The 25,652-nt window shown below is 39.6% G+C and overlaps 1 protein-coding gene across 1 annotated transcript in view; it reads right to left on the bottom strand.

Moving 5' to 3' along the window:
• Positions 1-25,652, bottom strand: part of LOC122815721 (deleted in malignant brain tumors 1 protein-like) — a 787,040-nt gene that overhangs the window by 455,659 nt on the left and 305,729 nt on the right. Inside the window, exon 4 of the mRNA XM_044088475.1 lies at positions 12,408-12,722. Within this exon, the coding sequence (XP_043944410.1) occupies positions 12,408-12,722 (315 nt within the window). The remainder of the gene's footprint in view (positions 1-12,407; positions 12,723-25,652) is intronic.

Here is a 25,652-nt window from a genome sequence, read left to right as displayed (position 1 = left end):
GGGTCATACTCATTGGTGGCCATTGTATTACTGCTGTGGGGGAGCAAATACAACCAACTGCACTCCTTCCCACTATCACATGATACTATAATGTTCCTTTGAATTTCAATGCAAACTTCTCTTTTCTTCTTGTCAGTTAAAGATAATCATCTGTGAACTGAGGGGGTGAAGCTAGGAACTAAACCTTCTATTTAAGGGGTAAAAGAAAACATTTCAGAGCTTTACTAGAAAGGCTCACCCAGACTCTGCTACACTTTGCTGTGAGGGAAAGGTTAGTTTGCTTTTAATTTGTTGTATTATTTTATTGCCTTTTTCTATTATGAATACTGTGATTTGTTTTATGTACCTTGTGTTTTACTTGTAATCTGCTTTTAACTGCATATTAAAACTTGAAAAGAGACCACAGCTCTGTCTCTTGTGAGTCAGGCAGAATTTTTTTTCCCCACTCTCCCACCCAATTACTGTAACACCACTGTCTTTCTAGTTGGCTTCCCCTTATGTTAATTTGACCATATATCTCATTTCCTCTCTGTTTTTACTGGCTTGTGTGAATAAGTACCAAATTATCATTTTGTGAAATCAATCCCCTTCAGCTATTTAAATTTATTGACCATCCTACTGTATTGCATAGTACCAGAATACAAAAGTGACCACCCCCTTGCAATCTATCTTGCTGTTTTAAAAATAGTGACTCTCCACTAAAACTTAACTTTTTAGACAGGTAAAACTTAAGTTATCTACTTTCACATCTAACTCCTCTAGTGCACACTGCAGTGTTTAGGATAAACCATTTTTTTCATCTTACCTTTAAGCACCCCATGACCTGCTGGAAAGCACTAGGAAGTCTTAAACTGATACAAGCACTCAACTCTCCTTGTTAATAAGGAGAAATTAATCATAGGCACTAAACAGCCTGTAAATGCAAAGTACCTTGCTAAGGTAAGGAAAAACAGCTCTTGTACTTTACAAAAGAAAAGCACCAAACTAAGCATATGTCCTTATCTCCAGGAAATTGATGTGTAGCTTGGTCTTTGGAGGGGGCCATGTGCCCTGGACCGTCCTTCCCAGGAAGTGCCCCCCCCACCCGAGCTGGGAAGCGTCCGTGGTCACCGTGGTTTCTGGTGATTTCTCCTGTCCACCTGGTGAATCTGGGCATACTGGGGCAATGCAGCAATTGCCTCATGTACACAGACAACCCTCTCCTCCTACCACCCAGCACTACAACCTGTGAGAGATGCACTTACATAGCCAAACTGGAAGCAAAGCTCTCTCCACCCAAGATTGTGCTAGACAGTCAAGAGGAGAAGGTTAAGACCCGCACTATACCTCAAGCAACACATAGTCCTTCTAAACCCACACTACCAACACCCACACATAGCAGCACTAAACCCACATATGTGGAGGCCCTTAACATTAACCTGCCCAAGCAACAATGACCTCCGAAGCTGAAACGCAAACAAACACCAATCACAACCAAAGTGTCACATAGTTCACAACACCAGAGTGCCACCCAACAACAGCCCCTAAGACAAGGCAATGTACCCAACACTTTATCCATCGGTGACTCTATAGTAAGGCGCACTGACATCTGACTCACCAGGCTGAAAAAGGAGAAAATTACAGTCAGCTGCCTGTTGGGTTCCAGGATCTGCCACATAACGCATGTACTCAAGTCACTCCACAACAAGTACAAATATGACTCTTTCATTGTCCATGTTGGAGTGAATGACTTGAGATGTACCTCCCTTGTCCATGTTGGAGTAAATAACTTGAGATGTACCTCCCTGGACTACATGAAAAGAGACATGGAAGAGCTCTCAGATCATGTGGCCCAGGCAGGTATGACCCTAGCCCTGAGCAGCATCCTGATTTTGCCCAGAATGATACCACAGTATAAGGACAAAATGATTGACTTCAACAATTGGCTAAGCTTCTGGTGTCATTCAAAGGGGATCCAGTATCTGTCTGCATGGAACGACATGATCGACAGACCACAATGCTTTGCCACAGATGGTCTGCACCTGTCACCCCTGGGATTCAGGTCACTGGCTAAGGCTCTTGCCACCTCTATAGTGCCTTTTTTAGGCAAAGTTCAAAGGGCAAAACCACCTCCGTAACAGGTACAAGTATTCAAAATCTGAAGGCAATGCTACTCAATACTAGAAGTCTAAACCTCAAAATGCACTCTCTCGAGGCACTCCTAAAAATGGAGAACATCGATATCTGTGCAGTAACTGAGACCTGGTTCAAGGCTCCAGAGAGCACCCCTGCAATACCAGGCTACAACTGTTACCACACTTTTCGACCACCAAACCAGGACTGAAACACTAAAGATGGAGGTGTGTGCATATTCACCAAGGATATTCACAGCACCAGGCTAGTTGCCCAACACAATGCATCTGAAATTCTCCAGGTGCAACTAACACAAGGTAAGACTGCAATCCAAATTGTACTTTGCTACAGATCCCCCACCATGCCCTAAGATTCTCACTACACCTTTCTAAACATATTGGAAAATATTAAGATACAACCAAACATCCTAATACTGGGTGATTTCAACTACCCTGCCATTTAGGGTTGGGAGGGTGGCCTAATGGTTAAGGTGTTTGCCTTATAAACACAAGGTGCAGGGTTTGAGTCTCACAAGTGATAATTGGCTAAGCTTAAAATGGCTCGCAAGGGCAGTTAGCTTAGTACTAATCTATGAATCTATAAACCTATTAACTGGGAAAACTACTCATGTACCAACACCTTTGCACAGTGGTTCTTGGAATTCATAAATTCCAATGCCCTGGATCATCTAATCCTTAGTCCCACCAGGATCTCCAATATCCTAGACCTGGTCATTACCAACATGGGAAATCGATGCTCCACTCCTATGGTCACCCCCTCATTGGTCAGGTCTGACCATAAGCTAATCACCCTTGACATCCACATCCCACCCCACTCCCCAGTAAGGAAACCTCCTAAAAAAATTCTCCACACCAACTTCATGCTACTCAAGTCAGAAGTGACAAACTTCATGACACCCATGCAGACGAGAAATGAAAGTTTGACTGCTGAATCCTACACTAAGGCACTGTACAAGCACATCCACCCGTGCATGAATCGTGCCATCCCCAATAGAATGAAGACGATCTCCTCCAAAAAATGGAAGCCAATCTGGTGGTCTTTTGCCATAAACAAATTTTACAACGTAAGTAAGAAACTGTAACAGAAAAGAGGAAAATCTAGGATGCAAAAACTCCCTTACCAGCCTCAGTAAGAAGCTGATATTCCTCATAAAATCCTGTAAAGCTAGTTATGAAAATAAAATTGCCAAAGATTCCAAAGACAACCACAAGGCATTCTATAGCTATTAAAGAATCTAAATGGCAATGCTAAGATTTGCTCTGAGCTACAACAGAATGGCATTAAATATACTGATCCCAAGGATATTGCCAATATCCTAACAGATCAATTCAGTGCAAACTTCACCCCGCTCTCACCCCCTAAAGGGCCCATCTCAATACTGAAAGATTGCCAAATTACAGTAATAACGGCCACACAGATAAAAATCACACTCTCCAAAGCTAAGAATACAGCATCCATTGGACCAGATGACATCCCAGGCTATGTACTACATGAACTACAAAATTAACTGGCACCTCACCTAAGTGTCATGTTTAATTATAGCCTCACCTCAGGCTTTGTGCCCACTGAGTGGCGCACAGCTACAGTCATCCCACTCCACAAGGGGGGATCCACCTTGGTTCCCGGAACTACTGCCCCATCAGTCTGACTAGCTTGATCTGCAAGGCGAAGGAATGTATTATTATGGAACTTGGCAACCTTCAAACATTGGACCCCATGGAGTTTGAGTTTGTAAAGGGCCGATCTTGTCTCCTGAACCTGACTGACTTTTTCGAATCAGTCTCCAGGGCCTTGGACAAGGGTAAGGTGGACCACACAGCCTATCTGGACCTCGCAAAGGCCTTCAACACAATCCCCCACTCTGGAATCATAGATAAACTTACTAAGCTGGGCATTAATCCCTATGTCACTTGACGGGTTGCCAACTGGCTTACTGACAGAACCACACTGTAAAAGTAGCCAAATCCATATCCATCCCCAGACATGTGACAAATGGACTACCTCAGGGTTCAGTCCTGGGACCGTTCTTGTTTTGCATCTACTTCTCTGAAGTACAGGCCAGCACTAAGGGACTCTGGCTAACAAAGTTCACAGATGACTGCAAACTGGGAGCCATTATTGAATCCCCAAATGATGTGGATATTCTACAAAAGGGCCTTACAGAAACAGATGCTTGGTGCCAGAGCCATGGGCTCAAGCTCAGTGCCAAGAAATGTATAGTTATCCCCTGTGGGAAAAAAAAAATGTACCCATGAAGTCTCACATAGGTGGCAGTACACTAAACACCGAAAGTGTGATAAGGGACTTAGGGATACAGGTGGACAGTGGTCTTACCTTCCATAACCACATTGCCACATGTAGCACACCTCACCACTAAGGGCTTTTCATCCAGAAAAAAGGAGGTCATTGTCCCACTGTACTAATGCCTCATTAGACCCATTATAGAATACAACGCCCCATTTGGTATGTACCTTTCAAGACGTCTGCAACAACTGGAAAGGCTGCAGAAATACCTCACTAAAAGAATCACAGGCCTAAAGCAGATGCCTTATGCTGACCGTCTAAAAAACTCCAGCTATACTCTGTCACATATCGTCTACTCAGAGGTGATCTCTACTTAACATACAAGGCTATGTCAAACCCAGAGCTGTTGGACATGCTACACTTAAAGAAATCCCAATCCCTCATAGACACATGCTCCAGGGATCAAAACCTTGTCATCACTATGAACAAAACATGCTGGAGGGATAGGGTCCTATCCCAGAGACGTCCCAGACTCTGGAATAGACTGCCCATACATGTCAAGCAGAGTGCCTCTTTGGCACTCTTCAAAAGGAACCTTGATGATTGGATGGGAGATAGGAAATTCACCCGGGGATCACATCAGTCACCCTGCTAGACAGGGGTCCAGGGAAGTAAATACTGAACACGATGATCATAGCTTTAAGTTTTTGGTAGTTGAAGAGTTAGTGAAGGACCCCCAGGGGAAAATTGTGGATTTGCATTTGGATATCTGTGAGTTGAAATGGCAATTAAGATTAGATGCAACTCAGTACCCAGGAATCAATGAAGCTACTAATATAGCATGCATTTTAAAGTTAAAGCATTTAATAGGTTAGGGTATGTGTAAATGTTTTTTAAGATGTTTTTTAAGATTTTTATTAAGCAATTTTATGATATTAAAGCATATGTATTTGCATTCATTTGTGTGCATATTTAACAGCATTTTTAATATTTTGTAATGATGGCTTTTAGTAGACTAGTGCAATTATGTAATCATGTTATTACTCAATTATTGAGTTTATGTGTATTTAAGGGCTTCGTAATTATTGTAAGTTGTTCTGAGGAAGTCCCTATCAGGGGAAGAAAGCACTAAACCATTCAATAAATCATTTCACTTGGGTTGTAGCTGTGATCTGTGTGTTGGCAGAAGAGTTCCGGAGTTATGTCTATGTATACCCAAGGTAGGACACCAACTAAAAGTTGACTTCAGCAGTTTGCAGGGGAACATTTTACTAATCCTAAGATTAAAAATGTATATAAAGCTAGTATAGATGAGCAAAAGGGAAGTCTAATGGGACTTAGGATGGACTGGAAAAGGGAGCTTGGTATTCCCTTTACAGATAAGCAGTGGAATACTATAACTGCTAGATCACATGATACAAGGCTATCTGTGTAATGTAGCTTTACCCAAGAAGAAAGGCAAACCAAGGCAGATGGATGACGACTGGTTAAACACAAGTCAAACCTTCCAAGTAGACGAATAACCAGTCAACATGGCTGAATCCAATGAAGTAGCAGTTCCAAAGTATAATAAAACAGCATAAAAAATGTTAAATAAAACAATATAAAAAAATGTTAAAAAAATCCAAGAAAAAGCAAGCACTTTCACAACTATCCAGGTGCTTCTCCAGATCTAATAAAGCAGGTGTAAAATACTGCTTAAATACAAACAGTTTTAGTTCTACCTCTGAATGTCACATGATTTAAGCAGTGGTCTTAAAGGAATATAGTCATTTAGACCCTTCCTTCTGTCACTTTGTAATTCTAAAATCCATTTAGTTTCAATATATTCTGTTTTAGTCTTGACATCACCACCTCTAATGCTGACATTAAAAAGTTGTAACACAATAAACTTAACCTTATGGTTACTTCCAGCATCTAAAATATGTTTTGACAGTGCAGTTCTTTTTTCTTTTCTAGACACATCATACATGTGCTCATGTACATGGCCTTTCAAAGCTCTGTTAGTTTTACCAACATAAAAATGTTTACAAATGGTGCAGCTAACTAAATAAACAAAATTACAGTTCCCAAAGTAATGAAATGTGGAGAAAGTATTTTAACAACATGATCAATTCTAGTCCATGTTTTACTGATACAGTTTTATAACACGCCTTTCAAGTATGTACAATTTGATTATAAATATACTTAATTATTATTGGCACATTTTTCTAACTAATCATATACACTTAAGTATTGTTGCATGTATTTATTCATTTATATATATTTATATTCACATTTACTATTAATATAAGTGTTTATATAGGCACAACAATATATTTTTATATTTTTATATTTTTATATATTTATATATATATATATATATATATATATATATATATATTTATATATTTTTACATATTTAAATACATTTTTTTATATTACATATTTACTTTAGTTCATTAATATAGTTACGTATTAGTAATTCATTTTTAACACATTTCTTAACAATCATGTTTGCAATTCAATAATTATAAATTACTAATTATGAACATACATACATATTTACAATAACTTCTTAAATTTTACAATTATTTATAATGAAAATATTTATACTGTTATAAGTATGTCATCACACTTTTTCATATACATATATATATATTTTTATATACAAACACTCTGCCTTTTAATATATTTTTAAAAAAAATACAAGTAACATCAATGTATATGCATATGTAAAAGTTATTATTAATTATCATATACAACTAATTTTATGTAACATCAGACAATTCATAAACTTTTGTATTTTATTCTTTGCCAAAAATGGAAAATTTGAAGTACAGGCCCCTGGGTTCAGGTCACACTTTTTAGATGGGGTGAATAACTTAGGCTTGCATGTTCATTCACATATTGTTTAAAATTGTTCTTTTCTTTCATAAAAAAATTTTTTAGGATATTGATGTTGCTATTATTATCATGAAGTATTAACTATCAAATATTGGATTAACTGACCAGCTATTCTATACCAAGATGAACTATGTCTTACGCACTATAAAGCAATGCTATTATATTATGTCTGTGAAAAAATTTTTGATGTATGAATGTCGCTTTAAATGGAACAAGTTTTAACAAGGTAATGGCCTCAATGTTCAATGGATTTTACCAATTAAGTTAATGACATTAGGAGAATATAAAAGGAATGCTGAGGTTTATTGCTTTATTCTGATGAAGTCTCCGTTTGTGGAGACGAAAGCGCTCAATCGACATTGATTTGGTGTTTACGTATTTATTATTTTTTATGTAATAAAGAGCATTCAGTATACATTGTGACTGATCTGCCTGCATTTTTGGAATATTGGACAACCTTTATTGTGCCGGACACCTTTTCGTTGATTTAAAATTACAGTTCTTACAATTTAAAAAGAAATTGAATTTATAAACCTGCTTAATCTCAGGATGCTCAAATCTATCAGTCGTTTCAATAAACTGACACATATTACAATGTCTACAAGGGTGAGTTCCTATTCTATTAGCAATTCTTGGTTTCTTCTGAACAGGTTTACAGCACAACATTTTGCTCAAAGAAGTATTATTCGTAAAACAAAATTTAGGAACCTCACCTAAAATAGTTTTGTTTCTATCATCACTATTAAGGACATGCCAATGTTTTCATCACAATTAAGGACATGCCAGTGTTTTTTAATAATTTCACAGACAGAGCTAACATCCTTTGAGAAGGTAATGTTTATTTTCAGAGTGTCTCCTTCTGACACCTTAGAACCCTTAATCTCTGGGTCTTGATGTGAGAAATATGGTTTGGCCTGGGCATTCCTATTAGATACAGCCTCATGTCGTGCTACAGCTATTTCATGCTGTTGGTAGCCTCTGCTACTGAAATCGTTTGCCAGCTCATAAAAAGCAGGTACCATACATTCATCATCTGCATTGAGCCTGGCATACCCATTCTGCATTCCTGGAAACACTGAGAAACATAAAGGTCCTACCAAATACCCTAATATTGGGTGATTTCAATTATCCAAACATTAACTGGGAGAACTACTCAAGTACTAACTCCCTTGTCCAACAGTTCCTAGAATTTATAAACTCAAATGCCCTGGTTCAACTGGTCAACACTCCCACCAGAGGTGACAACATATTGGACCTGGTCATCATCAACATGGGCGACCGGTGTTCCACACCAGAGGTCAACCACTCACTGGTTAGATCTGACCATAAACAAATCACTTTTGATATCCACATTCTGCCCCCACCCGCGGACAAGAAAACCACAGTGAAAAACTTTTCAAAAGCAAACTTCACGTTACTTAAGATCGAGGTGGAAAGTTTCAAAGACCCCATTCTGAAGGATAATGCTGTCCAAGCTGCAAAATTCTTTACTAATGCATTCTACAGGCACCTACAAGAATGCATGGATCATGCCATCCCAAGCAAAACCAAGACTCACTCCTCCAAGAAAAAGAAACCAGTCTGGTGGACTCCTGCCATAAACAAACTATACAATAGAAGCAGGAAACTAGTACAGAAAAGAGTAAAATCCCAAGAAGGGAAGATATCCCTGATCAGTATCAGCACGAAACCTCGATCCCTCATAAAATCATCCAAGGCGAGCTTTGAAAGAAAAATTGTCAAGGACTCCAAAGATAACCACAAGGCATTCTTTAGCTCTGTCAAGAATCTAAGTGGCAATGCTCAGATCTGCTTGGAGATAGTGCAGAATGGCACAAAATACACTGAACCAACCTATATCGCCAACATCCTGGCAGACAGGTTCAGTGCAAACTTCAACCCCTTCTCACCCCCAAGAGGGCCCATAACCATACCAGAAGAATGTAGAGTCCCTGAAATCACAGACACTCAGGTTAAAACAACCCTCTCCAAAGCCAACAATGCAGCATCAGTGGGAATGGATGGTGTCGCAGGCCGCGTTCTACATGAGCTTAAAGATGAACTAACCCCTCCCCTAAAAACACTGTTCAAACTCAGCCTCTCCACAGGCTACATACCCATAGAGTGGCACACAGCAGCAGTTATTCCGCACCACAAAGGTGGAGCCACAACAGACCCCGGGAACTATCGCCGTATAAGCCTGACTAGCTTGGTCTGCAAGGCTATGGAGCGCATCATCATGGAACTCATTAACAGAGACATTGGGAACCTCCAAACACTGGACCCTACCCAGTTCGGCTTTGTTAAGGGCAGATCATGCCTCCTAAACCTGGTGGACTTCTTTGAGACAGTTACCAAGGCTATAGATGAGGGAAAGGTGGTACACACAGCCTACCTAGACCTCGCAAAGGCCTTCAACACCATTCCCCATTTTGGTGTTATAGACAAGCTCACCACCCTGAACATAAACCCCTACATCACAAATTGGGTTGCCAACTGGCTCACGGACTGAACCCACATGGTGAGAGTTGTGGAAGCTAGGTCTGACTCTAAATCAGTTACAAGTGGAGTTCCCCAGGGCTCAGTCTTAGGACCCCTCCTGTTCGGTATATACTTCTCAGAGGTACAGGCAAGCACAGGAGGACTATGGCTGATCAAGTTCGCAGATGACTGCAAACTAGGGACTATAATTGACTCTCCAGCTGACACAGACATCCTCCAAAAGGGTCTCACTGAGATGAATACCTGGTGTCAAAATGATGGCCTCAAGCTAAATGCCAAAAAGTGCATAGTCATCCTCTTTGGAAAAAACAAAGTACTCACAAACTACCACATAGGTGGTAGTCCCCTAAATATGGAAGATGTAATAAGGGATCTGGGGACCTAAGTAGATAATAATCTCACCTTTGATAATCACATTGCCAAAGTGGTTAGAAAATCCTTCTATGTGGCCCACCTAATCACAAAAGGGTTTGCATCCAGATCAAAAGAGATCATTGTGCCCCTCTACTCATCACTCATCAGACCCATCATAGAGTACAACGCTCCATTACGGATGTACCTTACAAGACACCTGCAACAGCTGGAAAGACCACAGAAGTACCTCACCAAGAGGATCACTGGCCTCAAACAGATGCCCTATGCAGCTCGACTGAAGAAATTACAGCTGTACTCGGTTGCATACCGCCTACTCAGAGGTGATCTCTGCCTGACATACAAGGCCATATCCAACCCAGAATTAATGGACATGCTCCACCTAAAGAAAACCTTAGCCCCGCGAGCCACATGCTCTAGGGATCTAAACCTCACCACAACAATAAATAGGACATACTGGACAGATAGATTCATGTCCTAGAGACTTCCCATGCTTTGGAACAAGATCCCAACCTACATTAGGCAGAGCTCCTTGCTAACACTCTTCAAAAGAAATCTTGACGAGTGGATAGGAAACAGAAACTTTACCTCGGGGATCACTTCAGTGGCTCTGTTGGACAGAGGCACAGGGAACTAATCTAAGGGGGTGGCGAAAGCCAACACATTCTGGCTAGGCTTATATATGCCTTCAGGCAGATAGCCTAGTACCTACCTATGAACCAATGAACCTTTACCTAAGGAACTGTGCTTTCAAAACATTCCTGGGAATATGTTGTTGGAGCATACTCTACCTATGTAAAATACTACATTTTTTGCACAATGTTTTGTAAACCTGAGTGTCTAAACCATTGTTTTGTAGTGATTTTAACATCTAAAATCTCAATATTCTCAGCAGAGACCTTAGGGGTAAATGATAGGAACTTGGTTGTCTGTTGCAGGTATTCAACAAAATCATGCAGTATAGAAACAGAACCTGCCCATACAAAAAAATGTCACCCACAAACCTGGCATAGTATGGAATATACTGTTTAAAAAGGTTATTCTCATTAAAGACATAGCTATACAAACCTAGTGCTAGCTTATTATTATCTATTAGCACATGGTGTGCCCATTGCTATGCCCACCCTCTGCTTGTATAGCTGATCATTAAAAGTGAAAACATTGTTGTTCAAAATCAAATCAAGAAGTATGCTTATAAGATAAATATTCCCTGCACTGTAATCAGAATATTTAGACAAGAGCAGAGTAATAAATTCAATACCTGTGTCATTGGGTATGGCTGTGAAAAGTGATACCACATCCATTGTAACCAACAGAAAATTGTCACTGCTTCTAATACTGAACCATTCAAATAAAGATATTAAAAAGTACTTATCTGTAAGAACAGTGTTAACTTTATCTAATAGTGGCTGCAGTTGCTTTTCAACATAAAGAGATAAGGGCTCAGTTGCCTAACCATGGCCAGAGACAATAGGCCTCATCAGAGGGTTTTCCACAGATTGATGAATTTTGGGGAGGCCATGTAAAATAGGAATGATAGGATATTCAGTCAGAAAATATTCAAACAATTCCTTGGTAATGCTACCTTCCATCAACAAATCATGTAAATTCTAATTGTCTAGCTTCTGTTTCTGTCTTTCTGTTTTAAGTGTGGTAAAGTGAAGCCTGTGTATATGGTCAACACTTTGAAATTCATTCAATAATGTTTCTTTGGGAAGATTGTTCCATCATCCCATTTCAATAGTGACAGAAGTAGTAGTAACAAAACATTACATATGAGACTAGGAAGAGGCATCTGAGGGCCAAGATCTTGCAATGTGGGAGACAGGCAATTGTTTTCTGAGAATCTTGCATGCTTTGTACTTTGCAGTAGTGTAATAATCATGAGAATATAAATCCAGCTACATATACATAGAAAGAAGAATCAGAGACCTTCAGCAATGATGTCCTCTCCATCTATTAGCAATCTTATGATTCTTATCTGACTAGCATGGCAAGAATAAAAAAATGTTTGATGTGCCATGACAGGGAGATATTTATCAAAGGAGGAAAACTGATTTATTGTGTCAGAGGAATGGATCAGGATGATAATTCCATTTCCTGTCTTACCATGCTAGAAAAAGAACCTCAAATGCACACATGGAACTCAAGATATACTATATTATATATTTCACAGATAAAGTCAGTTAATGAAGTTTGAAATAATGAGCATATGAAAACAAGCTCACTGTTTTATAATGGACTTCATATATTTGCTTTACATGTTTTACCTGAGCATGTCACAGTGGCGACTTGGGAATTGTTGCATGAAGGTTGCAACCAGGGAGTAATCGTACATTGAGAGAGTGAAGATTCCCATCCATAACACTGTACACCAATAAGCAGTTTGTTTACAGATTCTTCTACTAGAGAGTAATTTCCTTGTACAGAGAGAGCAAATCCACACTTCAGCTCCCTGCATACAGCAGCTGCATGGTTTATATTCCAGTAATTGTTGCAAACTCCTCCCCTTTCAGTACCGTAGCTTACTTCAAGTTTACCATTGCAACGGTCTGTGCCATTTACCAGTCTTACATTTAGGTTTCCTAGAAACAAAAACAGAAAATAAATAAATAAATACTATAGCAATACAGAGCAGGCTACTAATGTTTAGTAATGTATACGTAGAGTGTCTTTCATAATTCACTAAAACAAAGAGTAAAAAGGTCACACACACAACCAACTGGTTAAATAATGCAAAAGGAAAATCTAGCAAAGCTAGACTTCAAACTGTGCATACCTTAAACCTCTTGCATCAGAGGCCTCATGGGATATATGCAAATCACCCTTTAAGGATATCAGGTGTTTCAGCTAAATGGCAATTCTGAATGTCCATGACTTTTTCTATTACTTTCTTTTTTAAGTCTATTTATGGACAATTTCAGGCCATTAAAGCCAAACCCCTCTAGCTGTGGACATGCATGTTTCTGCCTTCTTATGACATCATCAGCACAGCATAAGAGGAAACACAGGGTTGTCATACCCAGCTGATATCCATAAACATTAGGGTCTCTACAAAATATCCCAACTAGCAAACTAAAGCAAAGAGTAAGAAGGTCACACAGATAACCACGGATTACCTCTTACATAATTCACCTACTTTTACTGTTAAGGTATCAGATTTTCTTTATTAACTTTCTTCTTCTGTAGCTCAGTATGTCAATTATTTAATATGTTTTTGTTTAACATCAGTAAATTACGGAACGATATTCCCTTAAATCTGTGTACTATAGAACTACCAGTCGTTTTTTTCTTTAAGATTATCATATTTTTTTACCCTTGCAGTCTCACTGGGTCCTCTGTAGAGCCTGTCCTTCAGTGCATCGTCACCTTCAATCCCTTTTCCTCAGTTCCCTTAGTCTTGTCCTTTACTAACTGAGGGTCATAGTTTCATAGGATTATCGATTCTTACTAAGCCTATGGCCAAGGAGACTGTCCAGAAGTGCAGCTACATTACATTCCTATTAAGTCGATGTTTGTTGCATATCATTGTTGAAAATTTGCAAGTTAAATCATCCACTCTGGTTTTAAAGGTTACTAGGATAATATCTGATGTCATACATAAGGGTATCTTATCTAGAAATGGGGAATATGTAGAATATACCTGATATGACCTTATATTCATTTGTAAAACGGGAAAAAAATGAAGTAGGTGCATTTATTAAATATTTGAATAAAAATAAATTTCAAATTAAATATGACGGATTACAGGAAGGTACAAGGGTAAAATATTTGGATTTGACCCTAGAAGGGTCACGAAATGGTAGAAAAAAAACTCAAATTTATAGAAAGTTTGAGCAGCCTAGTCATATGCTTCATGTGTCAAGCTGCCAATTCATACTTTAACAGCCATACCTTATGGAGAGATCCACAGGATCAAGAGACTGTGCAAGTGATATGCAGGATGCTAAAAGAGACGCTATAAAAGTAGTGGATATGTTTATAGATAGAGGGTATGCAGAAAAAACAGTGAAAGATAGCTATATGAGAATATTTGGAGGTAACAGGACAGATTCCAGAAATAAAAGTTTTGGTAATGAATGTATAGAGAAAGAAAATGGACGGGATCTGGAACAAACAATAGTTTTTGTATCTAAGTATACTATATTTTCAAAAAAGTTACAAAAACTGTTAGAAGATTTTTGGAATGTCACTAAAAGAGAAGTCTCTTCACTTTCGGAAATTCAGCTTAAATTCTCTTATCAAAGGGGCCAGAGTTTAAAGGACTTCTTTGTACATAGTACCTATAAAAGACCCAAGGAAATAATATCAAACATAAATTTAGGAATAGGCACTATACCTTGTGATAAATGCACAATATGCCAATATATAACAAGAACATTTGATCAAATAAAAGGCAGAGCATTTCAAACTAAAGGAAACTACACTTGTAAAAGTGTGGGTATAATTTATGCTATTAAGTGTGGGTTTAGTAGGTTCTATATTGGTGAAACCAAAAGAAGTCTGGGAGAAAGAATAAAAGAACATGTGAGAGATATTAGAAATAATAAAATAATAAGCCCACTTGCAGAGCATTGTAATAAAAAACATGAGGGAGAATTTATGAATTTACAAGTTTCCATTTTGGAACAAATTAATTCTAGCTATTTAAGTGACGGCAGAATAAAATATCTTCTTAGGAAAAAATAATCAATTTTCATATTAAAATATAATGTGTTAAAATGGATAGGGCTAAATAAAGAATGTCATTGGAGAAGTTTTATATAGTGTTGTTACTTTAAAAAGTATGAATTTTTGCTTAATAGATTGCATCTTTTTTAGGTGTGTAATAGATTAATTGATCTTGTTTTATATAAAAAGGAGCATTTTTTACATATAAAGAACTCTGTAAATGCTGCTTCAGCTGAGGAGCTAAGAGATCATTGTGTTGCTGTTCGTAGTATTTTACAAAAAAGATTGGTTTGCTGCTATTCATTTTATTTGCTGGACATTGCTTGAAGTTTTTTGTTGCTATCTAGTTCTTGGTGGAATTGTTTTGCTGTTATTTGCTCAAACAAGTACTGTCATTTAATAAACGGATTTGAATCTTAGAATCCAGGAGTGTGGAATTTTCTGGTTCCTGTGGTTTGTTTTTGGTTCGCTGCACGAGTGGTTTACACAATATGTAGAATATGTTTAATTGTCTGTCACACCACCTGGTGTTGCTGATGCAGTGGTACAGGCTTAGGTCTCTAGAGACAGTGTTTGCTTTCCCACTGGTTCTATTTAGATGGCAAGAACTGAGAGAGAGCTGGATCATTCATAGAATGAAAAGCAAAGCAGATATCTCTCCTCAGGCATCTCTGAAACACTGAGTAGGAGGACAGGGACTTCAATGTATTCCAGTAGATTAGAGTACGGAGACCTGAAATATTTTTGGTGAGGAAACATTGATGACTCTTGAGTCAGTTTGGGTACTTACATGGTGTATGCCAAAGAGGTTATTTATTATATGCAATGATGAGTGTAATAAGGAAGGATTAAAGTAGAGCTATAACTTCCTTGGACCTTTAGGGAATACCACAAACGTTAAGTTGGGCAGGTTTTAAGGATTCTATAACCACTACATGTGGAGGTCAAAGGAGAGTATATTATCAACATAGGTACCTCTGCCCCTGTTAACTGTATCAGATATAAGTGGAGCATTATCTATATGTTAAAAAACAGTGATGCTGTGGTAGGCAGAAAGAGCTCTCCACATGGAAATTTAGCTTGATTGAGCAACACTATCAAGGACTGTAAGGCTATTCTGCTAAAGGGTAGTACAGGCCTATTTCCATCTTATAGCATATGGCTATATGGAGTAAACTGTAAATTGCAATACAATATTGATTCTGAATGATTAATTGCACAAACAGATATTAAATACAGGGGTCACTAGTGTGTTACACATGTACACATTAACTGTTGTGTTTTTGTCAAGTCAATACTTAAGCTTAAAAAATCATGAAATTGTACATCTTCCCCTGACTGCAGAAAAATGTTCTCAACCAGGAAGTTGATGTACAGGTAATTCCTTGTAAGAACAACTCTGACATTTCATGGTACCATATTAACATGCCATGAATTTCGAAAAGAAATAAAACCAAGTGGCCACCATTTTGTATGCTCACTAAATGTGGGTTTGCTGTTTAATAAAAGTACAATTTAAAAAAGTAAATAAAGAAGCATGTGTGTGTGTGTGTGTTCGTGTGTGTGTGTGTGTGTGTGTGTGTGTGTGTGTGTGTGTGTGTGTGTGTGTGTGTGTGTGTGCATCAGGCATTTCATCAGCGCATGTTGGGTAAACAATAAGAATAATTGCATTATTTGATATGCATTTGTACTTGTAGTTTTATTTTATTGGACTGCTATCTTTACTGTAATCTGTTTCATTGAGCTTTTCTCCCCGGGCCTCCACTGAAAACAGGCTCTCTGAGCCCAGTGAACTTCCCCAGTAATCAAACTAGAAATAAATAAATAAAAATGTATTCCTGATAATTTTCCAGCAAATCACTCATACTATGAGGGATGGTACAACTGGTCAAAACTTTCATAGATGATATAAGAATGTCATTTGGTCTTGATAAATATGCAAAACCAACCTTTAAAGCAGGAAAACTGCAGCACCAAGAAAACATCAGTCTGGGACAAGAATGCGATATAAAATAACTTGCGCAAGAGGGTGTGCCTAAATATTTAGGAACCGATGAAGGATCAACAATAAAACATGAACAGATGCAAATAAAACTTAGTAAAGAATACTTTAGAAGACTTAAAGTAATCTTGAAAACAGCATTGACATCTAGGAACAAAATCCAGGCTATAAATCAATTTGCTCTTCCTGTCCTAGCTTACAGTTTTGGAGTGATTGATTGGCCCCAAAATGTGTTGGATAGATTAGAAAGGAAAACAAGAAGGATGCTTCATGCTCACCAAATGATTTATAAAAAGCAGTGCATATCAAGATTATACATTCCCCCGTTCTGAAGGAGGGATGGGCCTCCTTGAAATTGATTATATATATAGATCTGCAATCGTGGGACTGCACACATATCTGCTGACCTCACAAGACCTAAATGTAGTGAAAGTTTTGAAACATGAGGAGAATAAATCTAAAATGGCTTATCTGCTTAATCTAGCAGAAGCATATTGGCGTCAAGCAGGAATGGAAATCAAACCACAAGTAGATAAAAATCAGGCAGTGACCGAATGTGCTAAAAAACAAAAGAAAAAAATATAAGGTGAAGGATCAGATGAGACAGCAAGAAATGTGGAAAATGAATAAAAATAGTTGCAAGTATAGAAAACTACTGGGAGAACCTCATGTTGATCTGGATCGAATGCAGGCATGGTTAAGGAGAGGCAAATTCAAACCAAGAGATGAAGGTTAATATTGGCGGCCCAAGATAGTGGGTTACATACACACTGGTTTACAAAGTCCATTGAACATGTGGGAGAAACAGATAAATGTAGGTTTTGTAAAACATAATTGGAAATACTTACACACCTTGTTGCTGGTTGTGACATACTAATGGCAGAAGGACAGTATACTGAAAGGCATAATTATGTTGCAAACATTGTAGTACTGAAGTGGTTGAAAATTACTGCAAACAAGAGCCAAAAAGCATCACAGAAAATTATGAAGTCTACATCACATGGGATCACCATTAACAACAGTTAAAAAGATAGATGCTAGAAAACATATATAGAGATCCATGAAAAGAAGACAAAGGAAGCATTGGTCATTGAAATTGACACACCCAATGACTAGAGTGTCTTGCATACAGAGAGACACAAAGTCATAAAATATCAGGATTTGCAGGCAGAAATGAGAGCAATGTGGAAGAAAGATACCAGACAGTTCCAATAGTAGTAGGAGCAACGGGTCTTATAAAAAGAATCTACAATCATATTTAGATATGTTACCAATACATGTAACCCCATACGAATTGTCATTACTGGGCACATTGCAGGTTCTGCGAAGAACACTTCTGGCTGACATCAAAGACTGAAACAATACTAATTTTATGAACTTTAATTGTACTTGGAGTTAGGAATGGGGTCCATTCCCGTCATGGTATTATAAACCCAAAAGACTTAGAGAAATTAAAAAATGAGGGACAGAGCTGAACTATGTGGCAAAATCAGGGACAGTTAAGAGGCATGGGGACTGTAATGCCTTTATTTATTTATTTTTGTTCACTTGATCACAATGATCCATCTGAGGTGTATTCACTCAACAAAGTAACTGTAACTGCTGTGTGTTTCTGTGTGTGTGTGTGTGTGTGTGTGTGTGTGTGTGTGTGTGTGTGTGTGTGTGTGTGTGTGTGTGTGTGTGGGTATGTGTGTGTTTTATAGATTCATAGGTTAATAGAAGGTTACTAGGCTAGTGGCCCTAGAGCATTTACAAGCCTAGCCATGTTAATATCAAGTTGCCCCGTCTGTCCTTACTATGTGAACATATTGTGCAGAGCTAGTCTATGGTCAATACAAACTCTCCCTATCCATGGGGGACATGGGTACCAACCCTGGGGTGAATATGCTGTCTCCCATCCATTTATATAGGCTGTACATGAATAGGGTCAATGAAGAGCTCTCCTTCATGTGAATTGGAAGTTTGTTCCACAGGAGTGGTAGTCTCTGGGAGAGATATTTCTCTCTTTAGCATGTTCTGTTAATGTCACAGGCTAGGTTAAGATCCCTAGAGTGAGTTACTCTTGTGCCATTAGATTTGTGTATGTGAAGGATATCTATTAGGACAGGGCTGGAGACTGCTCTGCAGGCCAGGCCCAAGTCTCCTGTCAGCAGTCTATACAATACAGAGTACAGTGACAGGGCTTTTAGTCTATCCATGTACGTCATGGTTTGGAGGCCCTACCTTTTCTTGCTGAGGATCCTCTGTGGTCTCGCCAGCTGTTGCAGGTATCTGTTGAAGTACATGCAAAAGGGAGCATTGTACTCTATTAGTGGTCTGATATGAGTCAAGTACAGTGGGACTATAACATCCTTAGTCCTGGACACGATGCCCTTACTTATGAGGTGGGCAACATAGAATGCTTTCCTTACTACAGAGGAAACTTGGCAGTTGAAGCTCAAATTGCTATTTACCTGTTTTCCTAGGTCTCATGCCACTGTGTGCGAGCTTAGGGGGATGTTGCAAATACTCTAGTTAGTGGGAAATTCTGCTTTGTCAAAGAGAATAATAATGCACTTTTTGCATTTAGTTTTAGCACGTATCTTTGGCAACAATCATTTTATGTTAGCCCTTCCTGCAGTATGTTAACCTCATTGGGGGACTGACTGATTGCACCCAATTTGCAGTCATCAGTGAACCTGGTCATACAAAGGCCATCTAATTTAGCCTGGACTATGGAGAAGTAGATTCTGAACAATAAAGGACCCAGCAAAGAACCTTGTAGTAGCCACTGGTGACAGATCTACTGGTAGAGGTGGAGTCACCGACTTTGACAGTATATGTTCTGTCGGTAAGCAAATTGGCTGCTCATCTAGTTATGTAAGGTTTAATCCCTAACTGAGAGAATTTTTCAGGGATATCTGAGTGGGTGATTGTGCCAAAAGCCTTGGCCAGGTCAAGATAGGTGGTATGCACTGCCTTCCCTTCATCCGGGTTTTGGTAACTTTCTCAAAGAAGGTCACCATTTTGTAAGCATGAGCTACTATTAACAATGTCAATTTGGTTGGTTATAGTGTTTGAAGGTCACCTATATCCTTTCTGGGTGGTACAGTGGTGCAGTGGTTACGTTATCACCTCACAGCAAGAGGTTCTCCAGTTCAGTTCTTGATGGGGGTGCCTTCTGTGTGAAGTCTGCATTTCCTAACTGTGTTCATGTGGGTTTCCTCTGGGTGCTTCAGTTTCATCCCACATTCCAAAGACATGTGTCTGGTGCATTTCTCCCCAGGCCTCCACTGAAAATGGGGTCTGTCCCAGTTGGACTTTCCCAGTAAATAAATAAAAATAAATTGTTGATGAAGTCCATGATGATTCTTTCAGTGGCCTTGCAGATGGGACTGGCTAGACTTATGGGTCTGTAGTTCCCAGGGTCTGTTAATGGCCCCCCTTTGTGCAAGGGGATTACTGTTGCTGTTCTCCACTTCGCTGCAACAAAGTCAGTTCTCAGGTTTTGATTAAAGAGAGTGTTAAGTGGGTCTGCTAGGTCCTGTTTTAGATTGCGTAATAAGCATGGGATGTTATTTGGACCCATTGATGCCATGTTTTTGGCCTTGGAGAGCGCAGATAAGACCTGAACAATGTCTCAGTGACTGCACAGACATCAGCAACTTCCATGGTGAGGAGTGCATCAAGGGAGTGCAGCTTCATGTTCAGACTTCTAGCATTAAGCAACAGAACCTTGAGTTTGCCTCAGGTGGATTTTGTTACATCAGAAATGTTGTTGTTTTAATATTGCTTAAAAAGGCACTATGGGGAAAGCAAGTGCCTTTGCCAGTATCCTAATGCCTAGAGGAGATAGGTGCAGACCATCTCTTGCAAAGCAGTGTGATCTATCAACCATGCCTTCCCAGGATGACAGATATTGGATCCCATGGAATGACACCAGAAGCTAAGTCAGTTGTTGAAGTTGATCATTTTATGTTTATACTATGGCATCATCCTGGGAGAAGGTAGAATGCTGCTTAGGGCCAGGGTCATACCTGCCTGGGACACACAGATGAGAGTTCAGGCATGTATCTCTTCATATAGCGCAGAGAGATATATCTCAAGACATTCACCCCAACATGAACCATGACTGAATCATAACAGTACTTTTTGTTAAGTGACTTGAGTGCATGCATGATCTGATTGATCCTAGCACATGACAGGCAGCTAGCTGACTGTGATCTTCTCATTGTCCAGCCTGGTGAGAGGAACATCTGTGTGTCAAACTATGGAGTCACCTATGATTAGGACATATTGCCTTTAGTGGAACAGAGAAACTTCTGAGGGTTCCACTGGCAGTTGTCTAGGGAAATATTGTGCTTCAAGGCATTTGCATCTATAGAGGACACCACTAAGCCCTGTTGTGTGATGCACAGTAACAAGCAAATGTGAGGCTTAAATACATGAGAAATTAAACTGTTTTAGGCTAATCTACCAATAGGAAAGTGACAATCAACCAATCAACCAATGAGAAAACATTTAAAATGTGCAGCCTGGATAATTTAAGAATCTACTTCTCACATAGAACAAAACACCAGGCCAAGCAAACAATGGAGAAGGTAAAACAGAAAGCAGCTCTAGCAGTCACTGCAGAAAATATAGGTTTGCTTTCCTCAGCCAACAAGGAATCACCAGCAGTGATTTAGTTTATGCAGGGCTGAAATATTTCCGACAAAAGAAAAATGGCCAGAAATTCACTATGTATTTATCATGCAAGAGATAATTAACCAGTGAAAAAAACGTGAAATGTGCAGCTTGATTAATTTAAGTGTTACCTCACACATTTGTTTTTCATATGTACAGTATGTTTGTTGGTTTGTATCTTTCAGCTTTTCCCGGTTAGGGGTCGCCACAGTGGAACTCCGGTCCGCTAATGATTGGCAGTAGATTTTTACGTGCCGAGTTGCCAGCCCTGACGCACAACCTTCAACGAAGGTATGCCCATGTCTCCACACAGAAGACGCTCTAGCTGAGAATCGAACAGTACAATGTCGTACTGTGAGGCGACAACGCTACTGCAGCACCACTCACAGCTTTCATATGTAAAGTATGTGTGTGTGAATTTATTTGTCTGTGCTTCTGAATATGTGTGTGTGTGTGTGTGTGTGTGTGTGTGTGTGTGTGTGTGTGTGTGTGTGTGCATATGTGTATCTGTAGTCATTAAATATTGACTTAACTTATTCTTTTGGATGCAAAATACTTCCTCCAACAACACTTACGTATGTTTCAGTAAATTAGAAACATCAGACAATGAGAACCCAGCAACTGGGGATGCACAAGCCAGTGCATTTCTTTGTGCCGGTTCCAAGCCCGGGTAAATGGGGAGGGTTGCGTCAGGAAGGGCATCCGGCATAAAATTTTGCCAAATCATACATGCAGACAAAAGTACACATATACATACTGGATCAGTCGAGACCCAGGTTATCAATGAGTGCCACCAGTACTGTTGGCCAACAGGGTGCTGGCGGAAATTGGGCTACTGTTGGCCGAAGGAGGAGAAGAGGTGGAAGGCAAGGCTGAAGGCAGGTAAAGGCTAGGACTGTGATAGTGAGGGTCAGAACTTTGAATGTTGGCAGTATGACTGGTGTAGGGAGAGAGCTAGCTGATATGATGGACTGAAGGAAGGTTGGTATATTGTGTGTGCAAGAGACCAGATGGAAGGGGAGCAAGGTTAGGTGTATCGGAGGTGGGTTCAAATTGTTTTATAATGGTGTGGATGGGAGGAGAAATGGAGTAGGCATTATCCTGAAGGAACAGTATGCTAAGAGTGTTTTGGAGGTGAAAAGAGTTTCGGATAGAGTGATGTTTATGAAGCTGGAAATCGATGGTGTAATGATGAATGTTATTAGTGCATATGCTCCACAAGCTGGGTGTGCGATGGATGAGAAAGGAAAATTTTGGAGAGAGTTGGATGAAGTGGTGATGACTGTACCCAAGGGTGAGAGACTGGTGATTGGAGCAGATTTCAATGGGCATGTTGGTGAAGGGAACAGAGGGGATGAGGAAGTGATGGGTAGGTATGGTATTAAGCAAAGGAATGCAGAAGGTCAGATGGTAGTGGATTTTGTGAAAAGGATGGACATGGCTGTGTTGAATGTGTATTTTAACAAGAGGGAGGAGCATAGGGTGACACACAAGAGTGGAGGAAGATGCACACAGGTGGATTATATCTTATGTAGAAGGGCCAGTCTGAAGGAGATTGGAGACTGTAAAGTGGTGGCAGGGGAAAGTGTAGTTAGGCAGCATAGGATGGTAGTTTATAGGATGACACTGGTGATCAAGAAGAGGAGTATGAGTGTGAGGGCAGCACCAAGAATCAAATGGTGGAAATTGAAAAATGGTAATAATGAGGTAATGTTCAGGGAAAAGTTAAGACAGGCACTGGGTGGCAGTGAATAGTTATCGAATAGCTGGGTAACTACAGCAGAGCTAGTAAGAGAGATGGCTAGAAATGTGCTTGGTGTGACATCTAGAAAGAGGAAGGAGGACAAGGAGACCTGGTGGTAGAATGAAGAAGTACAGGAGAGTATACAGAGAAAGAGGTTGGCGAAGAAGAAGAAGTGGGATTGTCAGAGAGATGAAGAAAGTAGACAAGAGTATAAGGAGATAAGGTGCATGGCAAAGACAGAGGTGGCAAAGGCTAAGGATAAGGCATATGATGAGTTGTATAAAAGGTTGGACACTAAGGAGGGAAAAAAGGACCTGTACCGATTGGCTAGACAGAGGGACCGAGCTAGTAAAGATGTGCAGCAGGTAAAGGTGATAAAAGATAATGAGGGAAATGTACTCACAAGTGAGGAGAGTGTGTTGAGCAGATGGAAAGAGTACTTTGAGGGGCTGATGAATGAAGAGAATGAGAGGGAGAGAAGGTTGGATGATGTGCGGATAGTGAATCATGACGTGCAATGGATTAGCAAGGAGGAAGTAAGGATAGCTATGAAGAGGATGAAGAACGGAAAGGCTGTTGGTCCAGATGACATACCTGTGGAAGCATGGAGGTGTTTCGGTGAAATGGCAGTGGAGTTTTTAACTAGATTGTTTAATGAAATCTTGGAAAGTGAGAGGATGCCCAAGGAATGGAGAAAAAGTGTTTTGGTACCGATTTTTAAGAATAAGGGTGATGTGCAGAGCTGTAGTAACAACAGAGGGATTAAACTGATCAGTCACAGCATCAAGTTATGGGAAAGAGTAGTGGAAGCTAGGTTAAGAAGGGAGGTGATGATTAGTGAACAGCAGTATGGTTTCATGCCAGGAAAGAGCACTACAGATGTGATGTTTGCTCTGAGACAGTTGATGGAGAAGTACAGTGAAGGTCAGAAGGAGTTGCATTGTGCCTAGAGAGGATTTGTGGTATTGTATGAGGAAGTCTGGAGTGTCAGAGAAGTATGTAAGAGTGGTACAGGATATGTACAAGGGTAGTGTGACAGTGGTGAGGTCTGCGGTGAGAGTGACGGATGCATTTAAGGTGGAGGTGGGATTACATCAAGGATCATCTCTGAGCCCTTTCTAATTTGTAATGGTGATGTACAGGTTAACAGACGAGATCAGACAGGAGTCCCCATAGGGAACAGGTTGAGGGGACGCTGGAGAGGTGGAGATATGCTCTAGAGAGAAGAGGAATGAAGGTTAGCAGGACTAAGACAGAATATATGTGTGTGAATGAGAGGGAGGATAGAGGAATGGTGAGGATGCAGGGAGTAGAGTTGGCGAAGGTGGATGAGTTTAAATACTTGTAATCAACAGTTCAGAGTAATGGTGAGTGTGGAAGAGAGGTGAAGAAGAGAGTACAGGCAGGATGGAGTGGGTGAAGAAGAGTGTCAGGAGTGATTTGTGACAGACGGGTACCAGTAAGAGTGAAAGGGAAGGTCTACAAGAGGGTAGTGAGACCAGCTATGTTATATGGGTTGGAGACAGTGGCACTGACAAAAAGGCAAGAGTCAGAGCTTCACGTGGCAGAGCTGAAGATGTTAAGATTTGCACTGGGTGTGGCAAGGATGGACAGGATTAGGAATAAGTATATTAGAGGGTCAGCCCAGGTTGGAAGGTTTGGAGATAAAGCCAGGGAGGCAAGATTATGTTGGTTTGGACATGTGCTGAGGAGCATACCTCTCAACCTGGAAACATCAATAAATCTGGACAAGGCCCATGAAAAATAGGTACAAATCTGTATGCTGATTAACATCTAATTTGCATACATAATTATGTAACCCCACCCACTCCAATGGAATTGCTGGATACCAACTTTCGAACGCAAATTGAACAGACAACCAAAACATGGCACCAGACCAGAGTCCCCTTGCAGCAATTCCAGTGTCCTGTTACCTGGCTATTTTGCCCCATTTACCATAAACACTAATGTATGCATACTGCTTTACTTCTACAATGATTTGAATTTTATTTTTACATTTTACAGCACAACAATGCAGAAACACTAAAAGACATCATCTGGTAAACAAAGCAATACTGTGTCACAATGAAAATAGGCTTGACATTAAACTTTGCCCTTGAAACTCACATTCATTGAAACAGCATTGAAACGCACACACACCACATCCAAAGAAAATGCATCCAGCCAGTGGTGGATAAAGATTACCTTTGGGCTGTTTTCAAATCATTGGCCCCTTGCACACAAAACAAGAAACATACATGTGTTATTTTCTTTATACACCTTCCTGACTTTATTAAATTATATTCCTTGTATAATACAACACACATGTTAGAGCGCATTTTAAATTTATTGTTTGAACATTTTACCAGTAATCTGTACTGTAGGCAATGAAACAAAACACATGAGCCAATAATGACAAATCTGCCCAATTCA

The sequence above is a fragment of the Protopterus annectens genome, chromosome 1.part1 (assembly GCF_019279795.1).
Source record: "Protopterus annectens isolate FY-2018-M chromosome 1.part1, PAN1.0, whole genome shotgun sequence".
Classification (NCBI taxonomy): domain Eukaryota; kingdom Metazoa; phylum Chordata; order Ceratodontiformes; family Protopteridae; genus Protopterus; species Protopterus annectens.
This window is presented reverse-complemented; position numbering and strand designations above follow the sequence as displayed.